The following is a 24,506-nucleotide window of genomic DNA, read 5'->3' on the forward strand; positions in this document are numbered from 1 at the left end:
TAGGTTATTTTACGATGCTCTATCAACATCTCAGGTTATTTAGCATCTGAATGAGATGAGGATGATAATGCCGGTGAAATGAGTCCAGGGTCCAGCACCGACAGTTACCCAGCATTTGCTCATATTGGGTTGAGGGAAAACCAAAGAAAAAACCTCAACCAGGTAACTTGTCCTGACTGGGATTCGAACCCAGGCCACCTGGTTTCGCGGCTAGACACGTTAACTGTTACTCCACAGGTTACCCTTAGGCATCTTTCATAACAAGTACGAATTTCTTACAGGTATGTGAAAAAAATTCTATTAAATTATTAAAGTTACAGCCCTATAAAATAACTATGACACATGCTCTTCAACCGAGTGATCCTGCACGTAGACGCGCATTCTGTGAGTGGATGCTGAATAATATTCATAACAGACTAACAAAACCACATTTAATATTTTTCTCAAACAAGACATGGTTCCACCTCCATGGATGTGTTCATAAAACAATCATTACTGGAGTGCTGAGAAACCTGATATCGTTCATAAAGTACTCCTCCATGACAAAAAAAATTGATGTATGGTGTGCCATGAGCGGAGAAAGAATTATAGGGCACATTTTCTTTTGAAATACAGTTGATTTTACTTAAGTCATGCATAAAATCGAACAAAGTAATGATAGCCGTCCAAATCTTGGATTTTAAATATCGGCAGTCTTCAACAACTTTAGTTAAAACTGTGTAGGCCTACTCATTGCCCATAAAAGAAATACCACTAAAGAAATCAGGCTCCTTTGGAACAACTGCGTTGCATTAGTGCAATTCAACAGTATCAAGATGAGACCATACTTTATGACAAACATGGAGTATCCCAAATTGATGTATACACTCTTTGAAATACTATTTCACAAGAAAGAAGTGAGATAGAAATACGATTTTTGCGGTTTATGATTCAGAAGTCAGTAGAAAGCATGGAAACATGTTCATCTGGCAGTGTAATTATCGTTTGATGAATGCATTATAAACTGAAATATTATTGGAAAGTGGAGAATGTTGTTGAGGTTCAACGACGTTGAAAGGTTGAATTTGAAGCACAACCACCAACAAGGTTTAACTATTACAAGAATCCAAGACAAGTTTGAAGTCGAGGAACAGTGCGAGATGTGTTGAAAGAGAGGTGTGGAAGAAGGAGAAGTTACACCTTTATGAGAGTGTTGATGCAGTCATGCAGGCTTTTGCGCAATCCCCAAAGAAGTCAGTAAGACAATGTTCTCGTGAGATTAGTACCAGCAAATCCAGTGTTCATCGAATTTTGCGAGCTCAAAAATGGAAGTCTTACATTCCGAGATTTGTCCACGCACCAAATGAGAACGACCCAGATAGGCGACTGGAATTTTGTGAGGAGTGGTTCTTGAACATGTGTGATGAAAGGGAAGATTTTCAAGACAATTGTTTGGTCAGATGAAGCCATATTTAAACTTAATGGCACAATTAATCAGCACAATTATGCGTACTGGGCTAACGAAAACCCACACATCTTCCAAGAAAAGGCTGTCAATCTTCCAGGAGTAACAGTATGGTGTGGTCTGTCTTCCAGAGGAGTAATTGGGCCGTACTTCTTCGAAGGGACTGTCACGGGTGAGAAATATCTGCAAATGTTGGAAACCACGATTCCACATCTTAATGATCTCTTTGAGAATGAAAATGGGTTTTACTTTCAACAAGATGGGGCTCCAGCTCACTTTCATGTCAATGTGAGGAATTTTCTCGATTGCACACACAATCAGAGATGGATAGGACGAAAAGGAAGTACTGCGGAGTTCTTGCCTCTCCAGACTTCTACCTATGGGGAGTCTAAAGGACACAATGTATGCCACAAAACCACAAACACCAGAGGAACTGAGAGTTCATATTGAAAATGCCTGTAATGATATTCCATTAGCAACAATCCAGTTGGTATGTCGCTCTATTGTACGTCGTTTTGGGAGTGTACTGTGGTGGAAGGGGGCCATTTTGAACATATACGGACTTAAGGAATACAAAACCGCAAAAATTGTACTTCTGTCTCATCTCGTTGCTGAAAAATTGTGCTTCAAAATGTGTATACATCAATTTGGGACACTTTGTATTAGGCTATAACAGTATACGAATACACAAGTATCAACCTTCCAGTGGTCGTGCACGGATTGTTGCTCCAATAAGAACTATTAATATGGTTTTCCCGCGTACCTGTTGTCCCTGTTTCTTCCTTATTTTCATAGCTTTCAACAATCGACTTCCCATTATTGACACAAATTTTAAGCTCTGAATTCGCATTTCTTTATCAGTTATTAATGGTTGAGGAGCGAAAGTCCGCAGCGACCTGTAACGACAGTTAAAACTGCAGCAATTACTATCATTATTATTAGTCTGTGTTAATCAGTATAGGTCAGTATTCAATATATACATATTTATATTCTCTCTCCCACGTGTTATTGCGACAAAGGCGAAACTCGAGATGCGTGCAAATACGTTTTGCCTACATGGGTGTGAGCAAAAATATACGAAGCGTCTTGTCTCTTATTGTCTACATAATTATGACTCCAATGATTGGATGATTTCGCACATCATTTTCTTAATATACATATTTTCTAAAATATGTTTGTCCATAACTTCTTCATGATTGTAAATAAATTTAAGCCCTTTTATTTGCTTGTGGAGTGTCAGTCTGCATTGACAACTCAGTGACAGTAGCTTACAGCAACTACTGTTGTTTAGTCAACTGTCCGAAGACAGGTCTAAACCTCACAAGTGATATCAACAAGGCACTACTCATGAGGCAACCAGGCCAGGAGATAATGGGATAGGGTGGCCAGTTCCTTTTCCCCTCCATTGCATACAGTAATCAGACTTCAGATGCATGCAAACAATTGTTCTTTCTCTGACACATATCACCAGCGACTACTGTAGGGTTAATAATCAGAACGATTTGTATTTAAATTACTTTGCCATCCAGGCCTTATTTTGAAGTGAAAGACTTTTATGGAACTGTAAAACTACTGACGCTGAAACTACACTCACTGGTAAAAAAGCAATACACTGAAATATTAAAAAAAAAATGCAATTATTTTATTTTGAAAATTGTTTCTATAGTAATATTAGAAAAATACACTTAAGTTCCAATTCAAACAGACTCTAACAGCTGGCAGGTATATGAGGTAGCCACTAAATAAAGAGAAAATTTGTGTTGTTCTTATGGAAAATTCTGTTAGTTGCAGAGAAAATTGGCCTTTCGGCTATGTGGCCACTTGAATGAAGTGACCACAAAGATATTTTGTAATTTACTGTACTTATATAGTCCTCCTTGCAGCAAACATCTAATACATATGCAGTTCTATTTGTCCTGTGTCATGTAACAAGATCACTGAATAGTAATCATAGTAACTTGAAATTTAAGTAAAAAAAAAAAATTAATATTGAAAGCCTGTTTAACGTGTTACATATTCAGAGAAATATTAAGGAAAAGTATAGTTCGAAACTCGAATCTATGCGTAACATCCACATTAACGTTGTTTATTTTATTTTTAATGAGTATATGTTGTATACATTCTTATATATGGTAAATTCAATTCGACCACTTGATTCTAAATGTTCTCTGAAGCAACCACAACATATTTAACAAAGTAATTTATCTTTTACAGATTATGAAACAATATTTGCTGGAGAGAAAATGGTGAAAGTAAGTAATATGAAAATTCGCCAAACAAATTATACAAGGAGCAGTAATTTGGAAATTTAACATTTTTTCACTATAGTGCCATTAATTTGAGAATTATGACAAGAGTCACTGATTGCTACAGTAAATGTCGTCTCATATCATTCATGATAACTAACAGTGAAGTTATAAAAAATTACTTCCATCACCTGCAGTCATATTAAAGAGTTCTTACTTCATTATCAATTATAAAAGATTAAATCGATTTCTCCTTACACAAATATCACAAGACCCATATTTACACATGAGCCACATAGGCCCAGGCCCAGGGCAGTAAAGTCGGTTCAGAGTTGAAATGTCCACAGTTTAATGTCCTTCTGCAATAACGTCTGCTATGCTAAAATGTCCACATTACATAAATGTCCACAAGAATAAAATGTTCACTACAATAAAACGGCCACTGCATTATATGTCCACAAATTTTATTGAAAAATGTCCAAAGTTATTAATTTTCTTTTCCATTTAATGTCCACAAATTTTACTGAAAAATGTCCGAAGTCATTTTCTTCCACATCTGGCAATAGCTGATCAACATTTAGTTTCATATTGTAAGAAATAGCAAGGAGGTATTGTCTAATACTGTTACTATCTTCATATTCTTGATATCTTCGTACTATTCCTTCAATCCTGCGTTGGTTTGTTATATATCGCTTATTAATGGGTTGTCTTTATGTGTCCTCCTCGAATTTGTATTTTGTACAAGAGAATTTTCTGTCAAACGTTGTTCATCTCTGATGTGATCTAAAAATCTCCAAATACTGACATGATGTGTCGACACCATCCTTTGAAATTTGGAATGAAAACCCTCAACCACATTGTTAGTCCGGTGGATTCCATGTATGGTTGGAGCATACACATTCCATACTGGTGGGGGATACCTCGATGGAATTGCTCTTTTTCGTTCTTGTGCACGCCGCCTTAATACAAAAACATGCTGTATGTAGTCTGCGAGTTCCAATAGGTCATCGTGTATGTCACCATACAAATCACCAAACACCTCTTGAACTTTCATAATACATAATTGAATGTGGACTTTATTTTGTTATGTGGACATTTTCTCACATTGGACATTTTAGTATTAGTATTTAGTATTTATTTATTTAACCTGGTAGAGATAAGGCCGTCAGGCCTTCTCTGCCCCTCTACCAGGGGATTTTCCTTTTGGACATTTTCAAAACTGGACATCATACTTCTGACATTTTAACCTGGAAGCATAAATTCGTAGGGGTGGCAGAATTTTGAGAGAAGGAAAAAAATCGAGCTGAAAATAAATTTTCCATATTTTCTTATTTCGCAGATGCTTCCTTTATAATGGGTGTCCCATAAAGAACGCAATTTTTAAATTGAGCTCCTCTGTTGTTAGGTTGCCGTACCCGAAATTTAACCGACTGTAATCTGTTTGTATTGTTGTCACTATCAATTGTTGTTTGTGTATGTTGATGAGGCACACTTCCAACTTAATGGCCATGTGAATAAACAAAATTACCGGATTTGGGGCAAGGAGAATCTTCGCATGATCCATGAGAAGTTGCTGTATCCAGAACCAGTGTTGCTGCGATCTACTCACGAAAATCAGGAAAACCATCATCGAAAAAAACAGGAGATAACAGTGGATTAATTAACGATTAATTTCCTCATTCTATTATATTAATTACAAAACAATGTATACTATAAAAAGATGATACTGTTGTATTACTACACAATACATTCCCACCACTGAAATGAACAATTTTGCTAATGTAACTACAGCCGTCTCTAGTCAATTTATGTAACTAAGTCCGTCAACACGTCCAACAATACACAAAATATGTTTGATAGAACTTTCGTCTGTGGATTCATCGGCAATTTGCATTATCTTTCTGTTTTTTCCACTCCCGTTATATTTTGGACAATAGCTGTAGTTTTTGTATGCCCACAAGTTACCTTTGTCGCAGTTTCTAAATCTGGACAAATAGATTTAATTAGTGCTGGTAAGTGCTCCATAATACTGATCAACAAATTATGTTCTACTACAAAAACAGATTGGTCTCACTTCTGCTTCTCTCGTCTGAGTGTTTATTCTTTTCTCTCGCCATAGTGTTTATTTTTGTAAAATCACTCGTAAAACCTGATCGTTTTTTGTTCTAAAGTGTCAGATCTTTTCAAATGCTTTGTGTTTCTGCATGCATTTTCAAATCTATTTTTCCTCTTACGGTGGAAGAGGACCAATGCACCAAAATTTAAGAGGTGGTTCTACATGTTTTATATATATATCAAAAATTTCTAATACAATTTTCCTTTCAATGAACCACCTTTAAGCAGGAAAAAAATAGTCTTTGCCCAGTGTTTACAGCGCTCTATTGTGGTAACGGCCTGGGAGAAATGGTTGATTGCTATAGATACGTAAAAATAATCTTAATAGTAATGTATAGTATTGATTCTTTTTTTTTTTTACAAATTAAACCGTTTACTCATGAATTAAATGGAATAATTGCGAAAATCGTTAAAATAAATCTTTCAGCTCAGCGGACTGCCGCGTGTCACTGACTGAGTACAGCTGAAGAGGAGGGGAAGCTAAGAAGTGCAGGCTGTGCTTGTTAGAGTCATTGCAATAGCCGTGATGTTGCCAAATGTTTCATAGAAACATAACGATTTCGTCTAAAATGGTGAATGTTAGAGAAAATACTTATTTAGATTTTTAAAATCTCTCCTCATAATCTATTACCAGTTTCATTTTGGTGCAGTGGTTACCTTCCACTCTGTATCTTGAGAGAGAGAGAGAGAGAGAGAGAGAGAGAGAGAGTGTGTGTGTGTGTGTGTGTGTGTGTGTTTGTGTAGTTGCGAGCGTAGGCCTATTGAAAATCCGAGCATAGTACCACTGGTGACTTTAGCATGCCCAAAAGGCAGGAGAAATTCGAACTTTTGACAAAGAAATCAGTAGAGCAGTAGAGACCATGGAAAAACAGGAAATCTCCTGCTAAATCGGTAGGTATGGCAACACTGTCCAGAACGAGTCACTGTTTGGTGCGGATTGTGGGCTGAAGGACTAATTGGCCATACTTTTTTGAAGACGAGACTGGAAAAACAGTGACAGTCAATGGTGATCGTTATCGCGACATGACAACACAGTTTTTATGGCCGCAATTGCAAGAATTGAATGTAGAAGACATGTGGTTCCAACAGGATGGGGCAACCAGCCACATTGCCGTTGAAACAACAAGATTGCTGAGAGAAAGATTCCCTGCTCGTCTCATCTCTCACAAAGGAAATCAGAATTGGCTACCGAGGTCCTGTGATTTCACACCATGTGACTATTTTTTTTTTTGTGGAGGTAGGAGTATGTTAAATCTTGTGTTTGTGTGAACAATCCACAAACCATTTCCCAACTCAAGGCAGAAATTAGATGTGTCATGGGTGAAATTCAGACGGAACTTTGCTCTTGAATCGTCGGAAATTTTGTCCACAGAGTGAATTGTGCAGATGAAGACGTGGAGGACATTTGTCTGATATTTTGTTTCATGTTTAATGGCAGTCTTTGTGCTTCATATTGACTTAATAATATTAGCACTTTTCAAATGAATCATGTGTTTTATTATTAAATTAAAAATTGCGTTCTTTACGTCACAGCCTATAGTAGTAGCATTTGTTACATGTTACTCTTTTTTTTACAGTTTGAGTGCTAAATGGCTAAAATTTCCATAAGGTTGTCAGTGGGAGACTGAACGTTTTCTTTTTGTATCCATGAGCCAGCACTACCTAAATACAGTGCTGCGTAAGAGTAATATCAAGCAAATCTGGCTTCCAGGCTTAGCTTCCTGTTAAGTTATTATTATTCAAGAGTAATAATATCAATTTTAAAATACAATAAATCGGTTAAGAAATTTCGAAAATTTAGTGGTCTTCTTAGTAAGGGATCCCTCTTTTGGAGCTATCATGGTGCCACTCATACAAAATGAGCTTCAAATACCTCCCCCAACTTGCCAAACACCTGTTTGCAGGAAGTCAAACATTTAAGAAAAATAGGCACACGACTTTGCAAAACATGTCTAAGAAAGATGTCATCGGTAATTTAGTAGTTAGGTCTACCATGTTCATACTTCTCGGCACTAGCGCCATCTATGAGCCACGCTCGTAGAGTCAAGATAAGAAACTGCAAGTAAAGGGGCCTATTATTATACGCACACAAAAACAACTCTGTTTTTAAATAGCAAAATGTTAACTGCAATTCCAAGACTGTTTTTAATGTCTCTTTTAAATATTGTAGCCTACACAGAGTGAATTAGGTAACATACTGAGAAGTTAAGACAATAATTGTAATTTCATTATATTAGCGTTCTTCCAAAATTAGCTTACTCAGACACGATAAGATGATAACAGTCTTCTCTATTCGACGTATCCTTTAAATGACAGAGTCGATAAAACAATAGAAATTGTGATATTTATGTGAAATGGAAACTTGGGAAACCAAGTCAGGATACCCAGCCTCTGGGGTCGAACCCCTGACTTCCCAAATAGAAGGCCGGCATACAGCAGGATATTTTTTTTACCGAAGAGGTGGCCAAAATTACCCAGGTATTTTGTAACATAAAAGTGTTAACCACTACATTACCGTGTCCTAAGAATTATGTACAATATATATTGGAGATGTATATTTGAGATATAGGCTTTTAAAGTATCTTCAACATTTTTGTTTAATTTTTTTTCGTTATTATGATTAATTTTTTTATTTGGAAGACAAATTTGATCTTCTTTTTTATTGTTCTTTTCGGGATCAATTCAAATAAAATCCCATAAGAGATGGGAAATAATTATTCCACATACAAAAACAAACAAAACAAAACATCGGTCGCAGGTGTCTTAACAAAAAAAAATCCTGCCACTAATGTGACCCGAACCCATATTCTTCATATAGTCAGACAATGTAACAGCCTGAAATATTACGACGAGACAAAAATTCTCTCCTCAGCACAGCATGTTGATCTCCTCATGATCGATGGTCTGGGTTCAATGTTATACTGACAAGGAATGTTGTGAATTGTTGTGAATCGCACTGTGTAAGGATGTTCAAGAGTTGGCCCAAATTTTGCTTCTGGGTTTTCGCATCTTTTAAAATGCCTTGCGGCTTGCGATAACAATCGAAATAAAATTATTTTCTATAGCTGCCAAAACAATTATGTGTGTACCACAGCTTTGAAGCACTGAGCATGTGCAATATCTTATAATTGGAACTTGGAAAATTCACGTGGCCCAAATTTTGTTACTGTGTCTGTACAATTAAAATAATGGAATTTGTTAATTTATTTAACAGAAAATACGAAAAAAAATTTACGGATAGCATAATAATTTCCAGATATCGAACTTGTACAAACTGTTTATTACTTCTGTGCAATCATCATTGTTATCACAAGTAATATAACAGACAAAATCATTATTATTAATTCTGTTACAATTTAATCATCAATATAAAAATACTTTCAGGATCATGACGCTGTTGTGAAAGCCATTGATAAATACAAGAAGTATTACACCTTCAAAAAGCTGATGGAAGTTGATTATGTCGTAAAAGACAAAGCTATGCAAGAGGAAGAAGAAATGTTACGAAAGGACAAAAGAGATTATACTGGTCTTGCTGAAGATGATTTATCAAAACTGTATCTAAAAGAATTACACTGTGGAAAGAGAATTCAAGTTACAAAGAAGCCAACAACAGTTGAAAAGTCAAATTTTACATATGCAATCTCTGATTACTGGTTCTTACAAGGTAAAATAACCCCAATCATAAATTAAACTAAGCATTTGAAGTTCATTAAAGTTAAGAGTCATTTATGTAATTACTGTAAAGATTAAGTTTAATAATAATAATAATAATAATAATAATAATAATAATAATAATAATAATAATAATGTGATCTGGAGCTGTGCTCGGGTGTTGGTTCGATACCTGCTTGGGCTGATTATCTGGTTGGATTTTCCCGAGGTTTTCCTCAACCATTAGGCAAATGTCAGGTAATCTATGGTGAATCCTCTGCCTCATCTCGCCAAATACCATCTTGCTATCACCAATCCCATTGACACTAAATAATCTAGTAGTTGATACAGCGTCTTTAAATAACCAAGTAGGAATAATAATAATAATAATAATAATAATAATAATAATAATAATAACGCTAATATTAATGACGTAACTAATGTACAAAGGTATAATCTAACTTACAATAAAAGTGACACAAGTCAAAATAAGGGATGAAGATTATACTCTTCAGGGGATAATGTTATATTCAAAACAATGGCTTCCTTAGGAAGTACATGAAACATGTTTTTACCATGAGGAGAAAATAGACGACAGCCTCATAAATTTGCTAAGCAAAGTATAAATTTCCGAACATTACCTTCTTTTCATTTGCTTCGCTTGAAAATTAATAGCTTTTGAGTTCTGCCACTTTTCTTCTGGGTTAGCGATATATAAATGTTTATGTTTGGTAGTTCTAAAGTTTGTACTTTGTAGTTATGTGAGTTTTTCTGTTCTATATATTTTCATCCTGCATGAGTAGGCCTACTGGTAATTATAATGCTGAATATGTTTAATTGCAGCGCATTATTATTATTATTATTATTATTATTATTATTATTACATACATGAATGTTCTGCCCATGGGCAAGTCTTTCACTGTAAACCCAGCATTTTCCAATCTTTCCTATTTTCTGTCTTCCTCTTAGTCTCCGCATATGATCAACATATCTTAATGTCATCTATCATCTGATATCTTCTTCTGCCCTGAACTCTTCTCCCATTCACCATTTCTTCTGGTGCATTCTTCAGTAGGCAGTTTATTCTCAGCCAGTGACCCAACCAATTCCTTTTTCTCTTTCTGATCAGTTCCACCATCATTCTTTCTTCATCCACTCTTTCAAACACAACTTCATTTCTTATTCTGCCTGCCCACTTCACACACTCCATTCTTCTCCATATCCACATATCAAATGCTTCTATTCGCTTTTCTTCACTTCGTCGTAATTCCATGTTTCTGCCCCATATAATGCCACATTCCACACAAAGCACTTCACTAGTATCTTCCTTAGTTCTTTTTCCAGAGATCTGCAGAAGATGCTCCTTTTTCTATTAAAAGCTTCCTTTGCCATTGCTATCCTCCTTTTGACTTCCTGGCTGCAGCTCATGTTACTGCTTATAGCACATCCCAAGTATTTGAAGCTGTTCACTTGCTCCATTGCCTCATTTAGAATTCGTAAGTTTATCTTCTTTACTTTTCTTCCTATGACCATGGTCTTCGTCTTGTTTGCATATTAGTACCTGTCTACAATTACTTTACAAAATAAATTCATTTATCAAAGAAGCCATATTTTGTGATTCAAAATCTGCAGTTTAGGCTATCATTTCATCATCATCAACATGAGGAGAGGAGAGGAGAGGAGAGGAGAGGAGAGGAGAGGAGAGGAGAGGAGAGGAGAGGAGAGGAGAGGAGAGGAGAGGAGAGGAGAGGAGAGGAGAGGAGGCCCGAGTTCGATTCCCGGTCAGGTCTGGGAAATCCATAGTGCCACTTGTGGCGGACAAGGTCGCAGTTGGGGTTTTTCCCGGGGTTCTCCCATTTTTCCCCAAATTAGGCATTTACATCGTTATTTCTCCATTTCATTATCATTCTGTAGCATTCTCCAAATGCCGGCCGGTGATGCATGGAGGGAGGGATGAGTGGGGTTGCCTGCTCGAAACCTGCAACAGAGAACCTTAGTGTGGTCAACTGGTGTGGGTTTGGGAATTCGACACCAGAGGGCTAGCACAATAGATCTAAACAAGGTCGCAGTGCTGGGCCATAATGCCCCCCTTCGTTAAATTCAATTCAATTCAAGCCCAATGAACATTCATTGCTACTAATTTATGAAATATCAATATATTATCTTGTTCTCGTTTAATATTTTTCAGAACTTGTCCTACAAGTGATACCACCTTACTTCTACACCGTCAGTATGCTTCTGTTAGTAATAATTGCAGTCAAACTGAAGACATGGTTGGTATGTATTATGTTTAATAACAGTGTTGAATTAAAATATTATAAATGAATGAATGAATGAACGAACAGACAGACAAATAAATATACTGCATTATATATCTCCCACTGACCGACTGTTGAGTTTCAAGTGGCTTATCTTGGTCGTGGGCGTCAGAGTACTAAAAACCAAAACAAAAGATAGCTGGTTGCCTTCATTTCAATGCTCTGATCGCTGCTTGCCTGAGTGTAAGATGAGAGTTTATAGACATACTTTTTCTCACACATTAGTATATTTTGCTATCTCTCTTCCCCCTCATCGTAAACTGTGACGTTGCACAGAAGCAGAGACATAGTAAAAGATCAGCTACGTAATGTCCAGGAAGGTGTTGCCTGCTGTGCAGCAGCCTGCATCCAAATGGGGGGAGGCTCTTTCGAATACCTGTTATAAAGCCTGCACAGCATGACAACTCATGACTTTTGTATACACATTTCTTTCTAGGTAATTATAGGATATGTGTTGGTCGTACCTATCAGGTCCCTATCTCCAATTTACTTCCTACAACATTCTCTTTCACATCCTGCCATTTTTGCTCGGTCAATTCCGACCATTCTGTATAATGCTCTTTCTGGAGGCATAGCTATATTTGTACGAACGCATATTCAGCAATGAAGTTTATCCTATTCCAAGTTCACAATTCATAAAAACATAAGTCTTTTAATGACAGAGAATTTAGTTTATATTTTCAATCCTCAAATCCAACTATTATATTGAGAGATATCAATGCAAAAAATTCTGATTGGGATTCTCGTTAGTTTTACCTTAGCTTTTACAAGGGCTTGATCCGGGACAGGTTCATACACTTAGGTATACTTTGGTACATGGTGCGTCTTATACATGTGACAATGTCGAAGTCTGAGACAAGTAGCCTGGGTGACATTCGTGAATCCGATGCTGATAGGTGGGTCATTTTGCCTCAGCCTCTGATAGAACTAGGTCCCATCCACACACGAGTAGCCTAATAAGCCCCAGGAGTCCAGAGTCCCAAGACCTTCCTTATATCAGCATCAGAAACTGTTCCATTTTACTATTGAAGATTTATGACATTCACCATCAACATGCTTTGCAAGTTTTTCTCCTATTTTTTTCCAATTGTAAAATCCAGATTTAGTGAAAACATGTTCAACATTGCTTAAATCAGATTGAACGAAATGGCAGCAAGGAAAACAAAAAACTGCATATTTCTGCTCAGAATATTCAATGAATTTATACCTATAAAATTGTTTACTGTTAAAACTTCTGTTCTTATTATACAATAACGTTTGTTTGTAAACTGACATGTGGTTTGCACTGATATCAAATGATTCGTCTATATTAAAAACATTTGCACTCACCTTTATGTCACAGAGTTAGGGACATATCAATACATTTATACCACATGGAGGTTTGTGTACATTAGAAACATTTGAACTTGCATTTAAGTCACAAAGTTGGAAGGAGAGTTTAAGACATTTCTTCAGTTCACTGGGTTCACATACACTTACATCGCACTTACGCTTATCACCGGGGGGGGGGGGGACGAATTCTTCCTGTGATTGTTAGAGTAACCGACAGTCGACACTATCAGATAATACCATATTATTTTGAATGCAGACAGCATTGTTGATTGTATAGAACTCTCTAAAAATATTGATTGTGGTGTGCATGTACTGGATGTATTATGCATGTTAAAAATATTACGTTTAAAATTTATTTCATTTTTATTAGAATTAAAAATTTACAGATGAAAAATGTTACAATTTCAGTTTAAATGTGTGTAAATACAAAATTCCATTGTGACTCCTGATTTTTTTTTATATGAATATGTTAGGAAAAGAAAAGTGCAATAACTTCAGATATTCAAATAAGGAAAATCTCACCCAGAGAATTAGCGTCTGGAAAGGCTCCCAAAATGCTGGCTGCGTTTCCACGTTGGATGGCTGTTCTTATTCGTTGCCGTAGATAATTGGTGCAGTGAGGGTCTCCAGTAACAGTCACCAAACGTCTATCAATTTCGGAAACCAGGTCTTTTGCTTCTTTACACCAGGAGCCTATTGTTTCGACAGTAAAGACGATGAAGATGTAATTGTCTACTAGATGTACGTATTTATGATGTTTACTGCATATGGCAGATTCTGCTGCAGAGCTTGCGATTTTAGAAGTTGATGGCAAGTGTGATGGAGCTAAGGTATCCACACATGCCGTATCCCACATTAGCGATTTTCCTCTGCTCCACAGGACCAAGATTAATCCATCAGGTGCTTTCCATCTGTGCGACTAATCCCAGTGGGTTCTAAAATAGCAGGGATACCAGAAGATGTTAATGCTCTCTTGATTATGTCGTTAATTATTGAATGTCTAAAAAAAGTGCCTTACTCTTGAGACAGCTCAGAGCATGATGACCGTAAGTGTCGACAATTTCCCCACATACACATTTATGTGGTAGGCAGATTTTGCATCCAAGACATCAAGCGACTGAAGTCCTAAAAGATTTGTTATTCATCAGTGTTGCAATATTTGGGGAAGGTAGAGCTTGTAGCCAGGAACCCGCTTCTTTTTCTTGTAGAGACATAAGTCGAGCTTGGTCTGTTTCTGATGTAAAAGATGTTACAAGAGATTCTAGGATGTGCCTAATAATTATATTATCCCAACAATTCTGGACGTCTGGATGAGCTGGCAGATTAGAGTTCCTGGATATATCATTCCACCTATCCAAAGCCTCCGTCAAATAGCAGATTTCGATCTCATCACTGAATGAAGGAAAAATAGATTTGATGATATCGAAAACTCCATATGCAGAAGCCAAGAATGCCAGTGTACAGATGTTACTGAGTTTTCTAATACCGAGATCTTCAAGTCTGATAGGAAGACAAGCTTGTGTTCAACTTCTGTTCTCAAGTGTAGTACTGAGAATAGTTTTTAAACATTTTCGCATCATATCGTCTGATTGTTGGAGGAATAATGGAAATAGCCACAATGGAGTTGTCCTCATGAAATAGGTAAGTTTAGGAATTACTAAACAGTTTTTAAGAAGAAAATATAATATATGAGGATTAAGAGGCAATAGATGATCAAATAGCGATTTCGAAGCCAATAATTTCTGTTCAGCAATAGTTTCGACTCCTTTCAAGAAAACAGAACCAAGGATGGTTAGATCAGACTTGGAAATGATCTTAATACCTGGTGCAACTGCTTGAAAAGCAGATACTACAGCCTCACTCCTTTCGGAGCAGAAATAAAGTTCGCATTTATTTGAGTTGATTTCCAATCCAATGTTAGAACAAAGATCAATTAAATTCTGAAGGTCAGCAAGAACAACATTAGGATCTCCACCTAAAGTTCCATCATCCAAATAAAATAGGTTAAGTACACTCTTTAGATCTGTTATGACTGGATGTACCGCAAGACTGAAAGCATTGGACCAATGGGATCTCCTTGTTGACAACCAGTTTGAGATGACATACAGTGCTCCAAATAATTAGAGAAACACTTGTAATAAATTGAATAAGTTAGTGTTTTTTGAAGCTGTGATGCTGAAAATTGGACAATATGTAAATTGGAACATTAATTTAATCTATGGATACAAATTTTAAAGATCCATAACCTAAATATAGAAATAACAAATATGGAGAAATCTTTGATTACGGAAGGCACTGACACCTTCTAATTGGTAAGCTTTCTGATGTTGCTGTAGTGACGAATGCTGACTATTGCCTTGTTTATTAAAGTCTCTGACAAAATGAGGCATTTAAATGAGTTTGAAGTGTATCATGCTCTACTTCTTTTACGACAAGGTCAATCACTGAGACAAGTGGCTAGAGAGCTTGAGGTTTCTCTTTCCGTGGTGTCCAGCAGTGGCGGCTCATACATATTTTATGCCCAGTGCCGAAATAAGTGGTAGATCCAGGCTACCCTAAGGGGGAAGATAACTCTTTTTCCTACTATTTCCTTCCTGGATCCGCCTATGGTCTAAACTAAGACAAGAAATAAGCAATAATAATAATAATAATAATAATAATAATAATAATAATAATAATTATAATTAGAGACGAGAATTCCATGCAAACACATGTTTTTATAGGAACGAAGGACATAGCTCAAACTTAGTACTCATCCATTTCATTACTTTCCGGTTCCAAATATGTGTACTTTTCCCGTGCATATTTGCATGTTTTCGACTTTTTAGGGATAAAAACATGCATAATGCATATTTAGGTAATGTTTAGCTTAATAATGCATATAATATACATTACATTCAGTTTAAATGCATGTTTTAATGGTTTTGTGTGGACACCTCAGTTTCTCGATTTTATGTCCCACATTTTAGCTTCAGGAATCAGGATTGAAGAAAAAGAAAAAAACTAAATAACAGAAAAATTAAATAAAATGTTAGAGGACCTTTCCCTGGACGGAAGTCCACTTTTACAACATTTTACCAACGACCCTCTATACACTGCGTGTCATAAATGAATTTATTACGTTGGATATTTTGAGAATAGTAAGTAGAGAGGAAATATAGACGGTTCAAGGAAATTGCAGACAAATAATTTAGGTGAAAAGCATCTTCTTTCAGGGAGGTTGTAAATTCTCTTCCTTTTCTAGTACTAGTAGCAATTTAGATTCTTCTAATAATATTCTTATTAATAATAATAATAATAATAATAATAATAATAATAATAATCACTCACCAAAATTTATGCAACTGGAGCACTTGAGCACTTTTGTTGACCAGGTTAATATTCGCGATAGATAAAATCCATTTGCCGATTCTTCTGACTTGAAAATAAATCCATCACTTTTTTGTTGAAGTTGTCTATTTTGCAAACAAAACTTTTCTCACATGACAGCATTCCTAATGCAGTTAATCTTTCCTCTTTCATTGTATTCCTAAGAAAAGTTTTAATCCTTTTCAACATGGAGAAACACCGCTCTGCTTCCGATGTTGACATTGGCATTGTTATTAACATTTTCAAAAGTTTTGACATTTCTGGGAAAACATGAAGTAACTCATTGTCCAAAATTAAGTTCAAAAGTGGCACTGCACCAGAAACTGTTTTTAGCTCGGCCTTCCGTAGCATACTTCCAATTCACTTTTCAGTCTATTTGCTTTCAGAAATGGACGCATTTTAACAGTTTCACTAAGATAATTGTCAGGGAATTGTCTTTCGTAGTTTTCAAATTGTTCAACTTCAAATAATTTGGTTGCTATAAGATGATCGGTAAATTGAAATCGAAATTTTATATCTACGATAATTGCGTCACAAATTTCTACTGCTTGCCTTCTTTTATTGTCAGAAAAAAGGTCAACACGTTGAATTTGCGAGATCTATTAACTTTAGCACTTTGCTGCTTTTGATGAATATTTAAATGCGGTTCAGGTCTGCCTAATTCTTTAACACGAAGTTTGTTATCATATGTTAATGTTGAAAACGGAGATTTCAATAAAGCGCCAACTGAATTCATTTTTTAACAGTACACAACACGATAACACGACCACTATTACGATGACAACCTCATGACTTAACATGTTCACACTACAATTGGTACTGTTGTAGAAATAATAAAGTGAAAACTTCCTCAAGAAACTGGGAGAGATTTTATTAACTTATTGTTGCAGTCTTTGCTAGAAACTTGTTCCAACAAAGCGGGAGGACAGACAGAGCGCGAAGTAGTAAGGGATTGGCGTAGTAAATGGGGATGTATACAGTTTTACAAGCATTTCAAAAGCCAGCGGCAATTTGTGCCTGGCACATTTTAGATCATGCTTTAGATGCTGAAAAGGACGAGCGAACATGAAGATTGCGCGCGCATCCCATTATATTTCTTATGGGATGTAGTGCCTGGCACAGATCCATCCTCCAAACACTGGTTACAACGTGTTTCGCTGCAAAGATCATATTGACGGTAGAGATTGTATAAGCGTAACTTGTTTCTCTCAGGTTTTGCGCGGAAAATATGAATTCTCCTTTTTCCTTCTGTGTTCTGGTAGTGCCATGGCACAACGGCACTACCTCTAAAGCCGCCCCTGGTGTCCAGATTACCCAGCAGGCACAGAAAGGTAGGTCAGTATTGTAGAAGACCTGGCCAGGGCCATAATTTTAAAACAAACCCGCAGGACGACAGATACATTGTCCTATCTGCTCTTTGACAGCGTACAAAAACTGCAAGATACCTGCAGAATGACCTCTATATCGCTTCTGGAACCCGGGTTTCAGACCAAACGATAAGGAACAGATTAAGGAGAGAGAATATTCGTCCAAAAAGGCCTGTTAAAAAACAGTGTTTGATAAATGAGCATAAGGCAGCAAGACTTACATTTGCTGAAAACCATGTGGATTGGAACCTGAACCAGTGGCAGTCTGTGCTCTTCTCGATCGAATCCAGGTATCGTCTTACACGGGACGGCCAGGGGAAAGATTTTCTGTAGGAGCTGTACAGGAATTTTTGTTAGATTCGGTGGAGGTTCCATAATGGTGTGGGTTGGAATTATTTACAACAATCGTATGGACCTCGTAATTGTTTCCCAGGGACTAAATGCTGTCCGGTATATCGAGGACGTTCTAGAAGAGCATCTAGTACCTGCTGCCATTGGAGTGGGCCCTGGATTTCTGTTTGTTCAGGATAATGCCAGTGCACATTCTGTGGCTATCAACAGGGATTTCCTAAGGGAGAATGAAATTGAGGTAAAGGAATGGCCAGCGATCAGTCCAGATCTCAACCCTATTAAACACTTGTGGGTTCTTCTGGATAGAAAAGTCAGGAACCGACATGAACCTCCACAAACCTGCAGGAACTTGGAGATGCTCTAAAGGAAGAATGGGAGAATATCCCCCAAGAAGAAATACAGAATCTCATAAGGAGCATACCATGAAGGTGCCAAGCTGTCATCGAATGTCGTGGAGACCATACATGATACTAGGCCTTTATAAGGGGTGTTTAAGTTTAATAAGTAATGACAAGATTCAATTTCTTATATAGTGCAATGTTTTAAAAAGTTGTTTGTTGACATTATTCATTTGTTTTTACTGACATGGAGATAAATGTGGCTATAAATAACCATAAATAATAAACTTTATTAATTTCATGTCTGTACCTTTAACCAATGAAAAAATATTTAAATAATTCGTAGTGTTCCTCTAATTGTTTTCAACAGTGTAGTTTCAGAACCGAAAAACAAATATGACAAAACTTATATGACTGCCAAATGAAAGCAGAAAGCTGAGAAAGCTTATCTTTGATAGCATGCAACATTACATCTCGCTCAATACAATTAAACGCATTTTTGAAGTCAATTTTAAGTAGAATCTTATTATTGTTCGCATAGCTGTTCAAAAATGTATGCACCGAATGAATAATAGCCTCACAGCCTTGTGGAGTGCCGAATCCAAGTTGATGTGGACGTAAATATTCACTGATTCAATATGAAAAACTTATCAGATTACCAGGAAACAATTGGCATTCATACAGTCCTCTCTGTAGATTGAAAACTCAAAAAAGTTTCATATCCATTGTTCACGAATTAAAACAGAAAATCAATATCCCGAATTTAAAAGAAAGCTTACAAATTAAACCAAACCCTTTAACTCTATTAAATATAGAATATAATCTAAATTTAACAGAAGAAATACTGAAATCAGAAGTAAACACTGAAATACTGAAACAATTGTCTTTAGAGACAATTAATATTAAGTACCCTCCACAAAACTGGCTTCATTTATATACCGACAGATCCTTGATCTCCAGAGAACAAGGTGCCGGTGCAGGTGTTACGTGCTGTCTCTTCTCACTTTATAGATCTCTTGGATATGGAACAACAAGTTTTGATGGTGAAATCATTGCAATAAGTGAATGTCTCAGGAATCTTCTATGCCACATCAATAAATTTAAGAATGCAGTTATATTGTCAGACTCCAAAGCAGCTATTCTATCAATTGTCTCTAAACACACACCTTCATCTCAAACAGCAGAAATAACTAAAATGCTCTCTCAATTAATATCACTCAATAAAAGAATTGTATTCCAATGGATACCATCCCATTGTGGAATCCTGGGAAACGAGAATGCGGATGCTTTAGCAAAGAAGGGCAGCACTGCTACTTACAGACCTGTTACTAAATCTACGTATTACTCTGTGAAAAGATTTATTAAATCTACATACTTAGACTTCAACAAACAAAATTTGATAACTCAATCCCAAGGGAAAAAATGGAACTCTCTGCATCATAATCCGCAGTTAATTCCCGATTTACCACGAAAATCGTCTGTAGCTGCATTTAGATTGGCAACAGGCCATGATTGTTTGGCCAAACACCTGCATAGAATTGGAATATATCAGTCCCCTAACTGCCCATTGTGCAACTCAAACCAAGAAATGGATTCGGAACATCTCAAAATCTGTGCTTCAGTGGCTGGTCATGATAATATCTTTGAAAAATATTGGAGTGCAAGAGGTCAAATGACTTTATTGTCAAACACCTGGCATTAGAAAACAACAACATATTCACCAATTTCCTCTTTTACACTGATGCAGGCTAATCAGCTACTAATCTTCGAAAGGTGTTGTCAATGGCTATGGGTTTTGTCAATCGCTAACAATAAAGCACCATAGAAGTACAGGCAAATTTCTGGATTTAATTTCCCACTCAACACGAAATTGCAGAGATTAGTTAAAGATGTAAGTAATCTCTTTCTGGAATCACCAGCTGACACAGCTGTACCGGTATGACAAGATCTTTAAGGTGCTGCGGACGTATGCCATCTATTCCAGAAGCAGAACCGTGTGGGAAGCTTTTCAGTCCTGCCTAATGTTGTCTTCAGATATAGACAAATACTGACCATTAGGGTCTGGAGGATCAGAGAAGGACGACAGTCTCGAAGGAGGCGGGTGTTTTTCTAATAAAGCTTGATACATAGTATGGGTATAGTCAGCTACTCCTAAATCAGGTGGATGAATCTGAACCACTCTACGTATATCTCCTTCAGCCATTTTTGTTTCTATACGGCGTACCTGGGAGGATTTTGTATTTTTTTTATTGGAAGGATAGATCAATTGAAAATCTCTTAAATTGCCTTTAATCTTGGATACGAAAGATTTCTTTCTATGTTTCTCTGGGACCTTAAGGGCAATATAAGCGAAAAACATCAAATTTTGCCAACTTACTTCAGTATTCTGAGAAATGCATTTGTCAATTATTGTAGATAGCCAATCTGCGGTGAAAATTCTTGCACCTTTAAGAATTCTCTTCGAAACATTTATGTTCTTCTTGCAGTTAATTAGCTTCGAATGGAAGTCATCTTGTGAGGTATGCAAGGAGTTAAAGTCGTTAACAAAAGGGACATTGGGATGAGCTCTGGACCAGTGGATTCGCAGACCTCTAAAATCTTTGAAATATCTGACGACTTCATCAGGACAAAGTGGGCATGAGAAAGATTCAGCAGCAGCAATGGAAAGATTTTGATTATCGACTTGTAAACTGCAGGAATAACATAACCACTGAGAATTAGTTTCACCAAGTGCTGTGATATCATCGTTACATACGCCAACACATTCACCATGAAACCAAAACATACATTCACTGCAAAATATTAATAATTTGTCTTTTAGATGAAAATATTAATAATCTGTCTTTTAGATGGAGTTATAACAGAGATGACAAGGAGGAGTTTCCTTATCTTTCACTGTCTAATAAAACTGTAAACTCCGTTGTGGATTGATACTGATATAAATTAATGTAGAAATACCTGGTTACTATGTTGGATGTAAACAACAACGATAAACTCCAAATGAATAAGATAAGAGATTTCTTGTCATTAACACTTCCAAATATGTGATAAGTTATTTTCTAAATGTGAAAGCAGTAAAAACTTAGTTTCCAATATTTTTTTCTAATAATATGCGAATTTAAATCAACAGACAATATCCAACTATGATATCTCAAGTCATGGCCTCCTCTATCTAATTTCATTTTTTATATTTTTAAACAGACTAAATAAACTGTACTGGTATGTTAAAAATAGCATATCGTTACCTTAATTCCAAAACCTCGTAACTCAATCCGATGTCGCTTTTCACTTTCTGTGCGTTTTTGACAGTATATCCACAGATCCATCTACTAACAAAGCAGTAAAGCTTAATTTAAAATACTAGCGCTAATATTGGGCTACTACGAAACCACTTAATTTCTTTCTCTGTGAATACACTTTCAAAACTCGCCAAAAGTGAAAATCGATATACAAGTGAGTTACGAATAAATAAAACTTTAAAATTAATGTAAAATTAAGTTCATTAAATTCATTAGTTTGCTTTATATCAAGTAAATGAGCAATTTATTCCGGCTCCAGGCTAGAACCGCCTCTGATCGCAAGGAGAAGTGTTATCACTTCCACTGTGACCATGACCTTCAAGTATTAAATCGACTAACAAGAAAAAATAAGCTCTTCTTGGATCAAAAACGTCTGAAGTCATATTCCAAATATGCATTTAATGTACGTACTTCTACACAGACGCTAAAACACAATTCTGAAGTAGTTACAGATCCAACTGTCAAATACGAAATATGGCTGACCACTTTGAGCTCACTTTCAAACCATTTCTAATAAAAAGTAAATCTTTCAAAGATATGTTGACTAAAAGGGCTGATGAAATAATCATAGAGGAACCACTTCCTATTGAATTCATTTCCCCTCTAGAGGTAATTAGCATATTAACAGAAAATCCCCAGGTTATGGTACCATTACACCTCTCTGCTTAAAACATCTACCAAGGAGGTCAAAAGCTTTCCTACAATTTACAATGCCCTTTTAAGATGTTCGCATTTTCCTCTACAATGAAACAATCCATTACAGCTCCTACTCTTAAACAACCAAAATATCCTGATCAAGTGGACTCCAATCATCAATATCGCGCCTTCAGTTATCTCTCTGTTTTATGCAAAATCTTGGAAAAATTAATTGCTGATATGTTACGTATATATATTGCTGAGTCAAATTGTCACAATCCAGTTCAATTTGGAGTTTTATCATGTCAGTCTACAATCCATCTATTATTTAGAATTACTGAAAATATATAAGAAAATGTATTGAAGAAAAGAAACTCATGCTTCTGGTTTTTCTTGTTTACAGTAAAGAGTAAAGCTTTTGATTCTGTATGGCATGATGGTCTCATTTACGAACCGTTGAAACTTTGCTTTCTTTTTTATCTAATTAAAATCATAACCAATCTAATTAAAATCATAACCAATTTCATAAACCGACAATTTAGCATTAATCTTGATAAAACTCTCTCCCCTTTTCAAAATATAGCTAATGGCATTTCCCAAGGATTATCACTCTCTCTCCTTTTCACATTACATAAATATGAACCATTTTTCCAATCCGCCAGATAGGTACTTCTATTGCACTGTTTGCAGATGATGATGCTATAATTTCTCAACATGAAAATGCCAACATTCTTGGTCGAGAAATTCAAACTACTCTTAATGTAATAGACTATAGGTATCCTATAAGGAAAGTTCAACTCGGACTCCTCGTGGCGTGCATGCTATACCCCTCTTAACCCCCCTCCCCCTGCAGTAGGCTTGACGGCACGCTGGGAACGGCAGCATATGTCATCTGCGCGAGACAGTCATGCCCGCTGGTTTTTGCACACTGAGTTTTCCTTGTTGGATATCTATAATAAATGTTCACAAAGATGAAAACTAACTCTTAATCTTGTAAAGTGTCAAGTCAAAATTTTAACATTGTGAAAATATCCTAATAATCCATAGCTTCTGCTAAACAATATTGTTCTACCTTACTTCTCTCATAATGAATCAGTAAATTATTTAGGTAGACAGATACTAAACTAATTTTGAAATGTCATATTCAACAAACATTACAAAAAGCCAATGTTTCAGTCAAATACGATCCCTCATTAACAGAAAATCAAATGTACAGACATAAAGATCCTGCTGTTCATAACATTAATCAAACCTATCATGACATATGAATGTCCAATTTGGGGTGGTACAGGACACTGTCATCTAAATAAAGTCCAAATCTTTCAAAACAAATTTTTACGATCAGCTGTAAATGCACCTTGGTACATAAGAAATAATTATCAGTCACACAATCATCTTCAATTTCAACCACAAAAGAACAATTAAAAAACTTTCCTACGATTTTTTTTCAGTTTATCTCTTGCTGTTCCTACTGAAATCTTCAATTTTGGCCAGGACTTAAATTCTCCCTTTTATATCCTTAACAGAATGCCAGCTCACACATTTGTCATTAAATTTACAAATTTTTAACATAAAAGTTAATCTTGAATGGCTCATTCTTTCACACCTTTTCTTATTATTATTAGATATTTTAGCAAATTCTATATATTTAATCATTATTCAAAACCTTTGAATATGATGCTTTAGATTATAATTTATGTAGGATACAGGAAAAGGGTCTCTTTGGGCTTTGTTCTCAGAACTGTTTATAATAAACAATGTGTAAGGCATTTAGAGCCAGAAAGCATAATAAAGTGAAAAAATAAAAATAAAAAATTAATGTATACGACAGGAACGAATGGATATGTGGATGCAAGATTAGTAATAGTCTGTTTTCCTAGCATACTCTTTGAGACTGAGGATGCTGAAGGCACTTGGATGAAAACAAATCTAAGTGATTTGTCTCAAAAGATTTAAAAAAATATGAACAATCAAGGTCTCATGTCTCATATGAAAGAAATATAGGAATTCAATTAGAAAAATGTTTTATATGGCAGC

General features: G+C 36.0%; 1 protein-coding gene and 1 long non-coding RNA gene across 2 annotated transcripts in view; one reads left to right on the forward strand and one right to left on the reverse strand.

Moving 5' to 3' along the window:
- The window catches only part of LOC138707999 (uncharacterized), a 109,415-nt gene that overhangs the window by 17,881 nt on the left and 67,028 nt on the right, over positions 1–24,506 (reverse strand). The gene's annotated exons all lie outside the window — the stretch shown is intronic.
- LOC138707296 (uncharacterized) overlaps positions 1,845–24,506 on the forward strand; it is a 67,176-nt gene continuing 44,514 nt past the window's right edge. The window contains exons 1-3 of the mRNA XM_069836613.1: positions 1,845–1,934; positions 9,190–9,472; positions 11,648–11,736. Coding sequence (XP_069692714.1) covers positions 1,845–1,934; positions 9,190–9,472; positions 11,648–11,736 — 462 coding nt within the window. The remainder of the gene's footprint in view (positions 1,935–9,189; positions 9,473–11,647; positions 11,737–24,506) is intronic.

This window comes from Periplaneta americana, chromosome 10 (genome assembly GCF_040183065.1).
Source record: "Periplaneta americana isolate PAMFEO1 chromosome 10, P.americana_PAMFEO1_priV1, whole genome shotgun sequence".
NCBI classification, from domain to species: Eukaryota; Metazoa; Arthropoda; class Insecta; order Blattodea; family Blattidae; genus Periplaneta; species Periplaneta americana.